Here is a 15,251-nt window from a genome sequence, read left to right as displayed (position 1 = left end):
GAAAGCTAATGTGTGATGCTCTGTTGGCAGTGGAAGAAACACAAGTTGTCACTGTTTGGATGTTTATTTTATTTACTTCATTTATTCCCTGCCTTTCTCCTCAGTGGGGACTCAGAAGTGACTGGCATTATTCTCCTCACCTCCATTTCATCCTCACCCTGTGAGAAAGGTTAGGCTCAGAATGGGTGGCTGGACCAAGGTCACCCAACAGGCTTCCATAGTTCAAGTAGGGATTCGAACTGGAGTCTCCCAGGTTCTAACCATGGCACTGTGTTGGCTGTCAATGGAATGTATCAGGAATGGTGTGGATGTATAAAATATGCCACTCTTTCTTCAAATATATTTTCTTAAACATGATGCTGTTTGAGTAGTCTACAATGTTAATAAATATTGGCAGTTGAGTTAAATATACTATTGGCTCAAAGTGTGCCACCACTATACTGACGCTAATGCTGGCAGAGCTGCATTTTTATTGATGGGGAAGAGGGCTATCTCTTACAATTTCCTTCTTGTACTGCAGGTGCCAACTTTGCCCAGCATGCTGTTTATGTAGGACACAATTTCAGAGAGCAGCAGTGGGAGAGGAGTGGCATAGTGTTGTTCTACAAACTTCATGGGCCAGATGAAAATTTCCAGTCATACTGTTTTAAGATTCAGCACAGCAGAGAGAAATGTTTACTCACAGATGCATGAACTGCTTTGAAACTTCCTCTGTGAAGTAGGCAGATTTTTCTAACCAAGGATTGCTAGAACTTTATTAGAAAATAGTCCTGGTAGTTCATGTGGAGAATAATGTATCCTTTTTATATAAAGGATTTTTTAAATATCTTTTAAATTTTTGACTGACGTGGCAATCACTCACTTTAATGGTCGATGGACATATGTATCTCCACACTTCAGTACTGCTATTCCAGTAATTGAAAATGGCTGTTTAGCTGTTTTTATTTTTAAAAAATTATTGTTCTTCTGTAAGCCATCTTGAGAACCAGTTTTGTTGAGAATGGCATGTAGATATTGGAAAGCTTTTTCATAAAACTGGAGAAAGTGCATGTAATGATTCCTTGTTTTATGTGTGTGTGTGTCTCTTTAAAAGTTTGGTTGCATGGCGGTAGTAAGTAGACTAGAGTGGTTGAGAGAAGCAAGTGTGGTATGATTGGTGGTTGACAGAGAGGGGGAGGGGTTTTGGAAGTGAAAATGAGTGGATGAGTATGTATGTCCGTCAGGAGTGACAGTTACAGGTTTGACAGTTGATAAGTTCAGTTAGTTCTGTATGGGGATTGAGTGAGACAAGCAGTTAGTTCTGGGTATGAAGGAAGTTAGAAGCAGTCCTGTATGGAAAAAGTTAGTTCAGTGAGAAACAGAAAAAAGGCTGAGAGAATAGGAAAAAGTAAATGAACATTTAATTGAAGACAAGTTATAAGAAAGGCTGTATGTCCTGATAAACTGGAGAGAAAGAGTGAGATTCCTGTCAGTAAGGGAGCATATTGTGTGTGATACACCAAGCAATGGTTCATTTATTACACATTACTAGATACCTTGTTCCACCCTTTTATTTATGAATTATTTCAATAAATCCTCTTTTATTCAAATATACCAGCTCTGAAAAAAATACTTCCTTAGGACCACATAGTTCCTCATAAGCCTTGAACTCGGACTACTTTACTAGTAAGAGCAACAGTAAAGTATAAAGGTTTGGAAAGCCTTAAATTTCCTGGTGGCAGCAGTATATACCTAGTAGAATAAAATAAAGAACACTTTTAAAGGGAAACCAGTCCTCCCCAATAATGAGGACATCACAGTGCATTTTAAGTAAATAACAAGCTGTTCTATATAAAATGAAATGTAGTTAGGGCTTTTTATTCAAGAACGCTGGAACAATAAACTCAGCAAACAGAGTGAGAAATTTGTCACTAAAAATTTTGAAGACCCTGCTAAGTCACTTTTATATCCCTTCTAAAATTGTAGTAGCTTGAACTGGTGTAAGTGCTGGTTCCTGAGTTCATTAGTGCTCTGCTTTATCTTGGGTTGCTGCAGTTCTGTTTAAAGGTAAAGGTTCCCTTGCTCGAAAGCCAGTCGAGTCTGACTCTAGGGTTGCGGTGCTCATCTCCGTTTCAAAGCCGAAGAGCCAGCCCTGTCCGAAGACGTTTCCGTGGTCATGTGGCCGGCATGACTAAACACCAAGGCACACGGAACGCTGTTACCTTCCCACCAAAGTGGTACCTATTTATCTACTTGCAGTTTCTTGCTTTGGAACTGCTAGGTTGGCAGGAGCTGGAACTAGAGACGGGAGCTCACTCCGTCATGCGGCACACTCGGGTCTCGAACTGTTGAACTACTGACCTTCCACAGCCTGCAGTTCAGCGTCTTAACCACTTGAGCCACTGGATATATTTCACAATTCCAGATCTTTGCATTTGAAAATACTAAGTTCACTTACTATTTCAAAGAGGACTTCTTAGTTATGCTCCAAAAGCAAAAAGCCAGGTAATATCTATTATTAGGCCAAACCAAGATTCTGACGTGGCTTTTGTGTTTGGATTGTCCTTTGACCAACACAAGTATCTGCAGCCTCTCTCTGTTAATCATTATGATCTCATTTTTGTTGTTGTTCAGTCGCACAGTCCGACTCTTCGCCACCCCATGGACCAGTTCCATGAATTAATGCAGTGAAAGAAGCTGGGAAACAGCTACCTTGGCTTGAGTTCTAAAGACTACAGCTTCAGAATTCTTTTAACATTCAATGAAAAATGTTTATTGCAATAATTTTGTATTTGGGATTTTTGGGGTGGGCATGTTGTAAGACATGCGGCTCCGGCTTCCATTCCGTTTCTACACCATCAACTAAACTCACTGCTATTCAACTTTATTTATTTATTTGATTTATATACCCCACCCTCCCCGCCAAAGCAGGTTTAGTGAGGACTGCTTAATAACTTACATGCTGTCACGGCTCAGGTGGGGTGTCACCTGACGCTGCCACCACTCTGGATTTAGGATCCATTGAGAAGGCCCAGAGCACCCTCCCAAGACCTTCAGACCTCCCTTTTGGCCGAATAATAGGCGTGAGGACCAGGCAGAGTACAACAAGGAAAAGGTTTATTTTATAGGAGGTCAAACAACAAGGTGCAGAATAACAGTAAGTGGGTGAAAAGAAATCAAATGCCCTTACGCGTCTAAATATACTATCCCTAGCTCACTATCTGCAGTGGCCTTAGACTACTCACCCTTCCCACAGGATGAGGGTTTCTTCCCTGCAGCAGCCTTCCTTCTGGCTCTGCCCTCTGGGAAGAAGAATAGCTTTTCCTGCTGCTCCAGATCTTTTATTCCAAGCCCTCCTCTTTTCCTATTGGTCAATTTTGGCTCCAAAACCTCTCAGGGGCTTCTGGGAGTTGTAGGCCCAGCCTCACCTACTGCTAGTCAAGCTCCCTGGGCCTAGTAGGCCTCTGGTGGCAGAGCCCAGATCATGACGCATGCATACCAGAAAATAACTCATAGACAACATATCTGTTTCTGCTATATTATAGAGGCAATTCCTGACCCTATAAATCTGTTTTTAGGTTGTAAATACCATGAAGACATTGGTCATTGGAATAGGAGGGTAAATATGAACAGTTAATATTTCTTTATTAGACTGATGACATTTAAATCTTTCCATAGTCATGTTTACCATCTTTTAAACATATATTTTCATGTCCATTTTCCTCACTTGACTTGCTGTTAGTGTTGAGGGCTCACTGCAAACTTTTTGGGCAATGAAAAATAAGCATTCATTGCAGGTTTTGCTTTTGTCACCAGTATTGCTGCGGTACCTAAATTTGAATTTATCATGGTACTTGTGCGATTGTGTTGAAATGGCACAAATGGCTGACTGGAGTAGGTAAGTGTCCTTGCTGCAGGGAAATGAGCTAGTTTGCTGTGATAAAGCCCATTTTGAACTGAGGGAAGTGAGATTTCCTCCTACAAAAGTGCTTAAGGGAAGATATCAGTTTCCTGCAATAGTAGTATCCATTGTGCAATAACTGTACAAAAATAATGTACAGTTGTACAGAGCATGCCTCTGTCTATAAAGTATCCTCATAAACTGTAGGTTGGATTTTGATCATGAATAAGATTTTGGGGAGCAGTTTGGGTTGAGGAAGGAGACAGTCCTTGTACCTGTGCAGATGCTAGTTTGGTAGGCTACCAGCCTCCAGGTGGGACCTGGAGGTCTCCTGGAATTACCGTTGATCTCCAGACCACAGAGGTCAATCCCCTCTGGAGAAAACTAATGTTCTGGAGGGTGGACTTTCTGGCATTATATCCTGCTGAGGACCCTCCCCTCCCCAAGTCCCACCATCCCCAGGCTCTGCCCAAAATCTCCCAGAATTTCCCAACCCAGAATTGGTATCCCTGTAGTTGGGGCACAAGCCTATATCTCCAGTGGGGCACAATCCAATATCTCCAATGGTACAATGTGGCTCCTGGAGAACAAAATTACTAAACTATCAGAATAGTATGATTGCAACTTTATAACTGTATATTGTCTTCAAATTCAGCATAACAAATGGAGGGAAAACAACTTTGGCAAGAAGGCTTAAGGAACAGCTTCCAAACTGCACTGTAATATCTCAAGATGATTTTTTTAAGGTAACAAATTCAAGAGTCTGTAACTGTAATCAAATGTAATCCTTCAGTTGTAGAATGAAGCAAAGTGTATCCATGGCTGTGGTTACACACTCTAAATCCACTTTCAGTCTACTTTCCAACTGGATTTTGCCAGTTGGAAAGTGCACTGAAAGTGGATTATTTAGTGTGTGTGACTGCAGCCCATGTCAAGTATTCCCAGTAACAAGGAAACACAGCTTCTATGCAGCAGCACTCTCCTATGCTATTCTCTGATGTTATTCTGGTCTTCAGCCCTCTTCAGAGATTATGTCCTTAATTGGAGGCCCACCAACTGCATGTGTAAGGATTGTGCTATCCCCACAAATGCACCCGATATACAAGAATGATGTTTTGTGTGAATTGGGCAACATTTGTACGTTCTGGTTCATGTGTATGGAAGCGGTATATGTGTGGCAATGGTGACTGCATGTATGTGGTGCACCATGGGGCAACAGTGCTCGCAATATATGTGATCAGTTGCAGTTCATCTAGATGTATCATCTGAAAAGGCCTTATTTCTTCAGTCTTTGACATTTGTAATCTAGCTTCTTGTCATATTCAGTTCAAGTCTGCAAATACTCAACTCTGATAGTGTTCCTGTTACTGGTGCAAACTAGGTAACTACATGCATATTGCATGGCTTTGACTCATCAATGATAGAAAGTGGGCTGGTTTGCTGCTAAATACAGCTCTTCTGACTGTAAATTTGTTTAAATAGGGTTGCCAACTCCAGGTTGGGAAACCCCTGGAGATCTGAGGGCAGAGCCTGGGGAGAGGGGACTTTGGGATGGGAGCTTGGATGGGACGGGATGCCATAGAGCTCCCCCCTTAAGCTGCCATTTTCTCAAGTGGAACTGATGTTTGTAGTCAGGAGATTAGGACATACTTCCAGGGGAACCCCAAAAGTTCCCAAAGGCTGGCAACCTTATTTAAAGTTTTGGCATACTTAATGGTACCACTGTCCCATTCTCTGCCTTCCCAGTTGTCATGCATTTTTGCAGTAGCATTGTAGCCATTGAAGGTAAGGCATCTAGTATCTATTTCTAAAACTGATGTCTCCTGTGAAAATAGCGGTAGGAAAAGGTCTATGTCCTCTTTACTGTGAAGTTTTCTTTACAATATTAACATGTCTGTGGCTTTTTTCCCTTTCCAGTCACAATCTGAAGTGGCTGTAGATGAACATGGATTTTTGCAATATGATGGTTAGTAGACTAAATACTTAAATTTCTCAAACATAGAAAGTGTGAATTTTTTTTGGCAAGTTTAAATGAAATTTAGATAGATATACACAGCGTTTCTTCTTGAATAGTCCCTAGTCTTTCTGATTTCTTTGATGGTGCTGAAATGCTAAGGTTAGGGTTTGTATGTTAAAGCATCTTTCAGAGTAATAGTGAGAGCAATTGAGACTATCTCCCAGACATTTAATTTTGAGTGATTCATTTATTTATATGTGATAATCAATAGCTTGAACTGAGCTTGGTAGCTGATGAGCAGGCAATGGAGTGGCAGCAGAATGGGTATATAATATGCATTCTCTGCCTAGCTCCCAATAATAACCAAGCTGTGGCATTCTGCACCAACTGGACTCTGAGCTGACTTCAAGGGGAGACTGATGTAGAGTCCATAACAGTAGTCTCAATGTTACTATGGTGTGGATCCAGGTGGCTAGATCGGCTTAGTCAAGGTAGGTGGCCTTCTTCTGGGTTAGACTGAGTTGGAAAAAAGGTTTGGGTTTTTGCAGCTGAATATAGATGTCAAAACTTGCCTTTATCTTCTGTGTACGTTTCCTTTTAGTACTTGATGCTCTATATATGGAAGAAATGGTGGCAAGTATACACTCATGGATGGCAAACCCAGAAGGTTGTAAGTTCCCAAGCCTACCAAGTAACATGCATGATAAGCAGAAAGAAACAGAAGACTGCTGGGTCTTAATTGTTGAAGGCTTTCTTCTGTATAACTACAGGTAGGCAGTTTAACTTCTTTCAGTTGAGAGTAAATAGCAATGTGACTCACATAATCTGTTTCTTTATACTTGTAGGCCTCTCAGTGATATATGGAATAAAAAATATTTCCTCACCATTCCTTATGAAGAATGCAAGAAGAGACGAAGGTACAGTCCTCCTGAGATCTATGCATAATGCTTTACTTTTTGGCCTTACTGTATCTTCTCCAGCTTACTTGTTCCATGCAGCACAAGAGGTTGTAAGCTGAGTAACCATCTCCAAAACCATTTAAAATAGCATGAAGGTTGTAGCAAATGACTGGTTTATCATGTTTGCTTCATTAGGCATTACTATTATATTACTCTCATAGAACTAATGACACAAACCTATCAGGTTTCAGTCATAATTCAATACAGAGTTAAGTGTTTAACTCCATGCTGATGCCTGGCCCTGGGGAAATGGGTATGCCTGTCTGGACAGAACAACTATGTGCCATCACCAGTTGTCTAGTTCTGCTGTGTGAGTATGATAGCTATGAGGGACATCACTTGCACATTGCACATTGCGCCTTGCTCTGGTCTATTAATGGTGTAAATTAGGCACACTTGTAAAACTAAGATATACACTTGATAACCTTTTAAGAAAATGTTATATTACACAAACAGCACACTGAGGCATTTCCACTCAAGCAAGTGATGGAGCGAGCTCATCCTTCATAGCCTGACACTTATTAAGAAAATGTTTGGTTTTTGTGAAGATGATTGTATTCTTATTTTGCAAATAGCAAAAGTTCTCCAGGCTAGAAATGTGTGGTTTGGTGGTCTAGGGTTGCCTTTGTGCTAGCCTATTACTTGGGAGCAAGTGCACATCTGAAGTCTCTGAATTCAGTTAATTTTACTCCCATGCACATGGGCATAGGTACCTAATCATATGTACTTAGGCCTAAGGCCCATAGAGCTGTATGCACCACACACAAGCTTCCAAAACCTGGAGCAACCAGTTATTCCCATTTCTAACATTAGCTGGCTAAGCAGATTGTGGAATGGCTGGTCCTAAAATAGCATCCTGCACCCATAAAATCCCCTTAAAATAGCATCCTGTACCCCGAAAATACTTCACTTAAAAAAAAGGCATTATAAGAAAAGTACCAAATATTTAGCAGAATAAACCTGCTGGACACTCGAAAAATGTTTCCTTCAAAATCCTTCTCAAAGCTGGAGAAGAACTGGGTCCATGTGGTTCTGGAAGATGGGTGAGCACCTCTTGCTGCACAGTAGAGTGACCCCATGGGGGAAAAAAACCACAGCTGTTCTCTACTTATCCCAGAAACCCAGTGGAACTTGCTTTCAGATGTTCGGGAGTGACTTACTAAACTTGGTATGATGACAGACTCCTTACCTTTATGCTTTTTCATGTGACTGTTTCACTGTGCACAACAGTTAAAACAAAAGATACAAGAACTCCATTAATATTGGGTAAAACGTTTGCAGTAGCAACCTCCCCAGATGCAAGCAAAACTCAGAAAAGTAATTGAAGCTAAAGGTTCCCAAATTTCCAAAAATACCTACCAGGAATTTAACATACAGAGTGACCTTCTTACATGTTATAATAGATTTTTCCAGGATTTTAAAACTATTCTATGTGTACCTAAAGGCCATTCCACCACATCTTACAAGAAATCTAAACCCTGGTTTGATGTGGATTGCCAAAAAGCAAGAAAAGAGCTTTCTGCCATTTACTATCAGTTTAAAAAATCAAGTGGTGACCAAAGATTTCTAATCCAACAAGAACTCTGGTCACAAAAAAGGGATTACAAACACCTAATCCAACTAAAGAAAAAAAATTACACCAAAGCTCTTTGGGCAGAATTAATTCTGGCTGCCAAACAGAAAAACTCCTCCCTCTTTTGGAGATTGGTCACTGACAAAAAACAAACATTTTTCTCCCAGATTGATTCCCCAATACAGCCCTGCAAATGGGTTACTTTTTTTGAGCAATTGTATAAAGACTCTCCTTTAACCCCAGTGACAACTGCTGATTTTGAGGACTTGCCTTCCTGGCCGCCAGTTTCTCAAGAGGAAATTAAATCCTATATCGTTCAGTTAAAATCTGCTAAGGCTCCAGGGTCTGATGGACTGCCGCCTGAATATTTTCAAGAAAATATCGATTGGTGGGCACCCTTCCTTGCAGCCCTTTTCACTTTTATTTATTCTTCAGGCCTTATCCCCTCAGAGTGGAATACGGCAATAGTGGTCCCCATATTCAAAAAGAGCACAAGAGAAGAGCCCGCAAATTATCGGCCTATTAGCCTTTTAAATATATGTAGCAAGTTATATGCTAAACACCTTCCGGTAAAGCTTGCGAATTGGCTGATCGAAGAAAATGTGATTGTGACAGAGCAAGCTGGTTTTAGAGAGTTTAGAGCCACTTTGGACCATTGCCTTACAATTCAACACCTTATAGAAAAATACACTGCTAAAGGTCCTAATTCACTTTTTGCTGCTTTCATTGACTTGAAAGCGGCTTTTGATTCATTATCGAGGCTGAAATTGTGGGCCGGCTTAGAAGCTTCCTCAGTTGACAGAAGGCTCCTCTTTTTGTTGTGGGTTCTTCATGATAACACCCATTTGTAGGTTAGGCTTAACAGGAAAGGAAATTTATTGGACCCTATTAAAACCTATAGGGGAGTTAGGCAGGGTTGCATACTAGCCCCTTCCCTGTTTAATCTATATATTAATGATATAGTAAGTTACTTGGACTCCCCGTTTATATCCACCAAATCTTCAACAACAGCATGTGTCTGTCTTACTGTATGCCAATGATGCTGTCATCTTATCTAGAACACCAGTTGGCCTTAGAAGAGCTCTCAGTAAGTTTGCAGACTTTTGTAACAATAAGGAACTAACAATAAATTTTCAAAAGACCAAGGTTATGGCCTTTGGGGCCAGACAAAATAAAAGAATCTGATCTGTAAATGGGCACTCATTAGAGCAGGTTTCCTGCTTTAAATACTAAGTTATGGTTCTTCAATCAAATGGGGACATATACAATATGTTGCCTCCCAAGGTGAAAGAACAGCCAATGCTATTCTTAAATTCTATCGCACCAAAGGGGCCTAATGTGCCAGCTGCCCAAAAACTCTTTCAAACAAAGGCAGTTGGACAGATGCTCTATGGCACTTTTAGTGGGCCTCCTTCCTCTAGTTTCGCCCCCTTAGAGTGAGTTCAGTCCAAATTTCTCAGAGCAGTTCTTCAGGTCCCGAGGTGTGTATTGAATACACTGATCCATCTAGAGACAGGTGCTATATCAGTGGAAGCCAAAATTACTTTAGCTTCACTCCAGTATTGGCTTAAACTAAATTTCCATCCTCAGGGAATAACCCACTTGTTACTCTCAGACAACTTTCAATCCAAATGGCTGGGAGCAGTTCATAATAAATTATGTGCTCTTGGTTTTTTCCCCCAAGCGATTTTGAGTATGGGAGGTAGCAAAATCAGCCCTAAAGCAGAGAATGATGGACATGGAGAGACAGACAGATCTCGGTAGATGTCCTAAGTTTTGAGCCCCAGATTCTGTCAAATATTGCTTGCAACCCATGTCCTATTTATCGCGGCTTGATACACGTTTAGGAAAACCTTCACATTAGCCAGATGTGAGGCTTTCCCCTCCACGATGCTTGAGGGCAGATTCAAAAGGATCCCTACTAAATATAGACTTTGTCGATGCGGCTTGAGAGCTAGAAACTATTGAGCACATGATGCTCAGATGTAACTGGTATAACAAGATCCATGACAAATATATTACTCCTCTTATAACAGATATGGTAGGACAATCAGGTGCTGAGCAGTGTAACCGATTGTTAATTGATGGGAACTGGACAATTACCGAAACTGTGGCAAAATTTTGGGTAGCATGCTACTGCATCCAAAATACATGATCAAATATATAATAATAGTTGCCTAATAGTCTCTGTTTTATGTTCTTCTTTTACTTTCTTACGCTCAACTGTATTTTTATAGAGTTTTATTTTACTGTCCTAAATTCAGTTATATGAATGTTATATTTAAGCATGTGTGTTCTACGGCTTGTTGCCGTAATAAATGCCTGACTGACTGGCAGTAGCAACCTTTAAATTCTTCCCTGTTTTCCTGTGGAATGAGGTTTATTGTGAGACGAGGGTTTGCTGTTTATGACTCTGGTTGCAAAAAAAAGTAAAAGCAATAATAATGTTGGTAAATGTGGCTTACAGTGCCTCTTTCAAGCTTCAAAAAGCTTACAGTGGAACATGCATTAGGAATGCTGATTGTAGGCACCTGCACCATGGATTTGCTTACCTACAGGTGTGGCACCTGAGTGCTCCCATAAGCAGTTGAATGGAGATGAGTATTAAGAAGGCATTTGACGATGACCACTCAAGAAAAGCTCTAAACCTAAATCTTGTTTGCTTAAACTATTAGAATATACTGCCTGATAACATTCATTTTTTATATAAATACTCTAAGCATGGTGTACAAGTGAAGCTCCCATATTTTTCTGTAGCTCCCGAGTTTATAATCCACCAGATCCACCTGGGTACTTCGATGGACATGTGTGGCCCATGTATCTGAAACATAAGAGAGAGATGGAAGAGAATGAAACAGACATTGGTATGACACCCATGGCTGCTCTTAATATATTTAGCTCATCTAAGCACCAGATGGTGACACAACCTTTGTCTCAGGGCCAAACTACACATTATGTGTTTTTAAAGAGCTGGGTCTGGGTTCACTGCTGCTGTACAGCTGCTGCAGGGAATAGTTTTTTTCTTCTTCTTTTTTTAAAGAAAACCCAAACGGGCTCGGGGCGCCACTAGGGGATTGGGGGAGGAAGAGCCCTTGCCTTCTCCCTTGCAGGATGCTTTCAGTGTGCAGAAAGAGTGATGAGGGGGGTTATTTCTCTCTTTTTTTGTTGCTCCATGTGGAGTATTCTGTGCATGTGGAATAACTAAAATGGGGAATGACTTGGGGGGGGGAGAGAGGAGCCCTCCCTCCATGATGGCTTCCTGAGCTCATTTGGGTTCTCCTTAATTTTTTAAAGAGCCATTCCTTCCAGCTGCTGTGCAGTTATGAGGAACCCAAATTGGGTCTGGGGAACCAAGATCCAGGTATCCAAAAATATGAATGTGTAGTTTGGCCCTGAGCTGTACAAGCCACTAGTGGGGTGGGGAAAGGTCTGTTTTCCAAGAATGGTGCAGCATTGTGCCTCATTGGGCAGCATGAAGGGATGGAATCTTGTAGCTAGACATCAAGGGACTGGTCTTGCAACATTCTCTTGATGCAGACTCAGCCATATTTAAATCTACAAATTAAAAAATTGGGGTGGGGGAGTGTTACAGAGGCAAGAAGTACTGTAATAATTTTGAACTACCTGGATATATTTTAGATGGGTGGTGCTGAAAGCTGTTGTATTTAGAGAAATTCTGGCTCTTCTGTAAGTTGTATGTTGCTCCTTTTTTCAGTTTATTTGGATGGAACACAATTACTAGATGATCTCTGTTCAAGGATATGTAGTGATATAGTACAGGAGCTGGAGAAGGCAAGTAAGTAAGTGACATGGGTTAAAATGGCATGTACTCGCTTCTGTTTGTCTGGCTAGTGATTTCCCAAATGTGAGCTGTGAGAGAAATTGCTACACGATATGAGCAATAAATTAAATAAAGTTTCCTAGAAGCCTGTTAACATCCATCCAGAGAGTTCTGTGTTCTGAGCTTGCATCTTTCCCATGAGCATCTGCTAGAAGTGGGTAATTTTGCTGTGTCTCTACATTGGCTATGACTGGGCCAATCACTCATGAAGTTGAGACACAGTGGAGGCTTGTATAGAAGCAAGTTCATTTATGGAAGCAAGCAAACTTTACACTTGCACTCCGAAGTAGAGGGGGATGGTGTGTATGCACTTCCAACTTGAGGGAAAATATCTTTCAAATTGGGTAAATAACAATTTAGGCTGAGGGTTTGTGTTTTAGGGAGCTTCTAGCAAATGTGACCAGTGCACCGCCATATTGGTTAAAGTGATAACGAACCGCTTAATTAAAAGTTTGTCATAGCTAACTGAAATGCTTTCAAAACACAAATGTATGGGGTTGGATCCTACTGAAAAGCTTACAGAAGGTGGAACAAATGTTTCCCCATCTTCTCCTTTGTGCCCCCCCCCAATCCTCCACTGAGGGTCAGGGAATGCTTGTAAATAAAATGGTGCAGTAGGTACAGGATAGGGAGCTGGTTCTTCCTCCCTACCACAGTCTCCTGTACTGTAGTGGATTTTACTTACAAGCATATCTTGCCCCTTGTGGAAGATTTGGGGGAGCAGGCCCAGTGGAAAGATGGGAGGAATATCTATTTCCCCAAGGACTTCCACAAGTATTTCTATAGAATCCAACCCACAGTAACAACAGATTGCAGGTTAACAGTGTTCTCTGGTCTTGTGAAAAGATCTCATCAATTAACCCCTCCCCCCGTTTGTTCTGCCAAAGACAGATGATTTCTAAAAGAAACTGTGAAGTAATTTTTTTTCTTTCAGGTTAGCTGGGTGCGGTTGCCAAGCTTATAGAGATCCCAAGTACTTCTGATATTCCTGGATGACAGCAATAACTAACCCATTAAAACTCACATAGGATATTTTCAAAAGAAGCCTTTCTAAATCAGTGTTGATCAGGACTGCAAGGCTGCCTCCATTAATGAATGCATTTCTGCCTCTTTCCCATTGGAGCAGAGTGTCATGCTGACCATGTGCAATACATGCAATTTTTTGGTCTGGAGGCCCAAACAACAGCTGAGAACTTTGAGACTGTCTTACATAAGCCATTTTATTCAAAAAAGTGCCAATTTTCTCAGTGGTTTCCTCTTCTTGTCTTAAATAGCAGTGACCTCAAAGGGGGTATAGGTTCCCCTCTATTCAGCTGACCTTGAAGGAAAGACCTCTTTCATTTTGACCTTTCCAGCAGTACTGCAGAGGGTCACAACTGAATACCTGTTGACAAATCAAGAAGAAAGGAAGCTCTCTTTTCCCAATCCAAATTTGCTCCTTTTGCTATAGGTAGTGTTGCTCTAGAGTAAATAAGAACATAATAACATAAGAGAAGCCAATGTTGGATCAGGCCAGTGGCCCATCTAGTCCAACACTCTGTCACACAGTGGCCAAAAATACCAGGTGCCATCAGGAGGTCCAGCAGTGGGGCCAGGACACTAGAAACCCCCCCCACTGTTGCCCCCCCCCAAGCACCAAGAATGCAGTGCATCACTTGCCCCAGACCGAGAGTTCCTATCTGTACCGTGTGGCTAATAGTCACTGGTGGACTTCTGCTCCATATGCTTATCCAATTCCCTCTTGAAGCTGTCCATATTTGTAGCCTCCACCACCTCCTGCGGCAGTGAATTCCATGTGTTAATCACTCTTTGGGTGAAGAAGTACTTCCTTTTATCTGTTCTAACCCGACTGCTCAGCAATTTCATTGAGTGCCCACGAGTTCTTGTATTGTGAGAAAGGGAGAAAAGTACCTCTTTCTCTACCTGCTTTATCCCATGCATAATCTTATAAACCTCGATCATGTTACCCCCTCAGCCGTCGTTTCTCCAAGCTAAAGAAACCCAAGTGCTTTAACCTTTCTTCATAGGGAAAGTGTTCCAACCCTTTTATCATTCTAGTTGCCATTTTCTGCACTTTTTCCAATACTATAATATCCTTTTTGAGGTGTGGGGACCAGAACTGTACACAGTACTCCAAATGAGGTTGCACCATCGATTTATACAGGGGCATTATGATACTGGCTGATTTGTTTTCAATTCCCTTCCTAATAATCCCCAGCATAGCGTTGGCCTTTTTTTATTGCGGTTGCACACTGTCTCGACATTTTCATTGTGTTATCTACTACGACTCCAAGATCTCTCTCTTGGTCAGTCTCTGCCAGTTTGGACCCCATCAACGTGTATTTATAGTTAGGATTTTTGCCTCCAATGTGCATCACTTTGAACTTGGCCATTTACCACGTTGATGCCCACTCACCCATCCTCGACAGATCCCTTTGGAGTACCTCACAATCCTCCCTGGTTCTCACCACCCTGAACAACTGCGTGTCATCTGCAGATTTAGCAACTTCACTGCTTACTCCCAACTCCAAATCATTAATGAACAAGTTAAAAAGCATCGGACCGAGTACTGATCCCTGTGGTACCCCACTGCTTATCACCCTCCACTGAGAAAATTTCCCATTTATACTAACTCTCTGTTTCCTATTAATTAGCCAGTTTGGGATCGATAAGAGGACATGTCCTTTTATCCCGTGACTGTTGAGCTTACTTAGGAGCCTTTGATGAGGAACTTTCTGGAAGTCAAGGTAAACAACATCCATTGGGTCTCCCTTGTCCACGTTTGTTCACTCCCTCAAAAAACACTAACAGGTTAGTGAGACAAGATCTTCCCTTACAGAACCCATGCTGAGTCTGCCTCAGTTTTTGTTCATCAATGTGCCTACTAATTCTTTCCTTAATATTTCCTTAATTCTTTCCACCAACATACCCAGTATCGATGTCAGACTGACTGACCTGTAATTTCCCGGATCTCCTCTGGAACCCTTTTTAAAGATGGCTCCATACAATAAGAATGTCCATGTTCAGCAAACTGCTATTAA

General features: G+C 41.3%; 1 protein-coding gene across 1 annotated transcript in view; it reads left to right on the top strand.

Annotated features, from left to right (window-relative positions):
- The window catches only part of NMRK1 (nicotinamide riboside kinase 1), a 15,376-nt gene extending 1,747 nt beyond the window's left edge, over nucleotides 1-13,629 (top strand). Inside the window, exons 2-9 of the mRNA XM_015411570.1 lie at nucleotides 3,558-3,598; nucleotides 4,536-4,626; nucleotides 5,798-5,846; nucleotides 6,439-6,607; nucleotides 6,683-6,754; nucleotides 11,127-11,233; nucleotides 12,085-12,165; nucleotides 13,145-13,629. Of these exons, the coding sequence (XP_015267056.1) occupies nucleotides 3,570-3,598; nucleotides 4,536-4,626; nucleotides 5,798-5,846; nucleotides 6,439-6,607; nucleotides 6,683-6,754; nucleotides 11,127-11,233; nucleotides 12,085-12,165; nucleotides 13,145-13,149 (603 nt within the window). The 5' untranslated portion in view covers nucleotides 3,558-3,569 and the 3' untranslated portion in view covers nucleotides 13,150-13,629. The remainder of the gene's footprint in view (nucleotides 1-3,557; nucleotides 3,599-4,535; nucleotides 4,627-5,797; nucleotides 5,847-6,438; nucleotides 6,608-6,682; nucleotides 6,755-11,126; nucleotides 11,234-12,084; nucleotides 12,166-13,144) is intronic.
- The last annotated feature ends 1,622 nt before the right edge of the window (nucleotides 13,630-15,251 follow it).

Source organism: Gekko japonicus, unplaced genomic scaffold (genome assembly GCF_001447785.1).
Source record: "Gekko japonicus isolate JY-2015 unplaced genomic scaffold, Gekko_japonicus_V1.1 scaffold6, whole genome shotgun sequence".
Taxonomy (NCBI): Eukaryota; Metazoa; Chordata; class Lepidosauria; order Squamata; family Gekkonidae; genus Gekko; species Gekko japonicus.
Note: the sequence above shows the minus strand (reverse complement) of the source record. Positions and strands in the feature narration are given on the sequence as shown.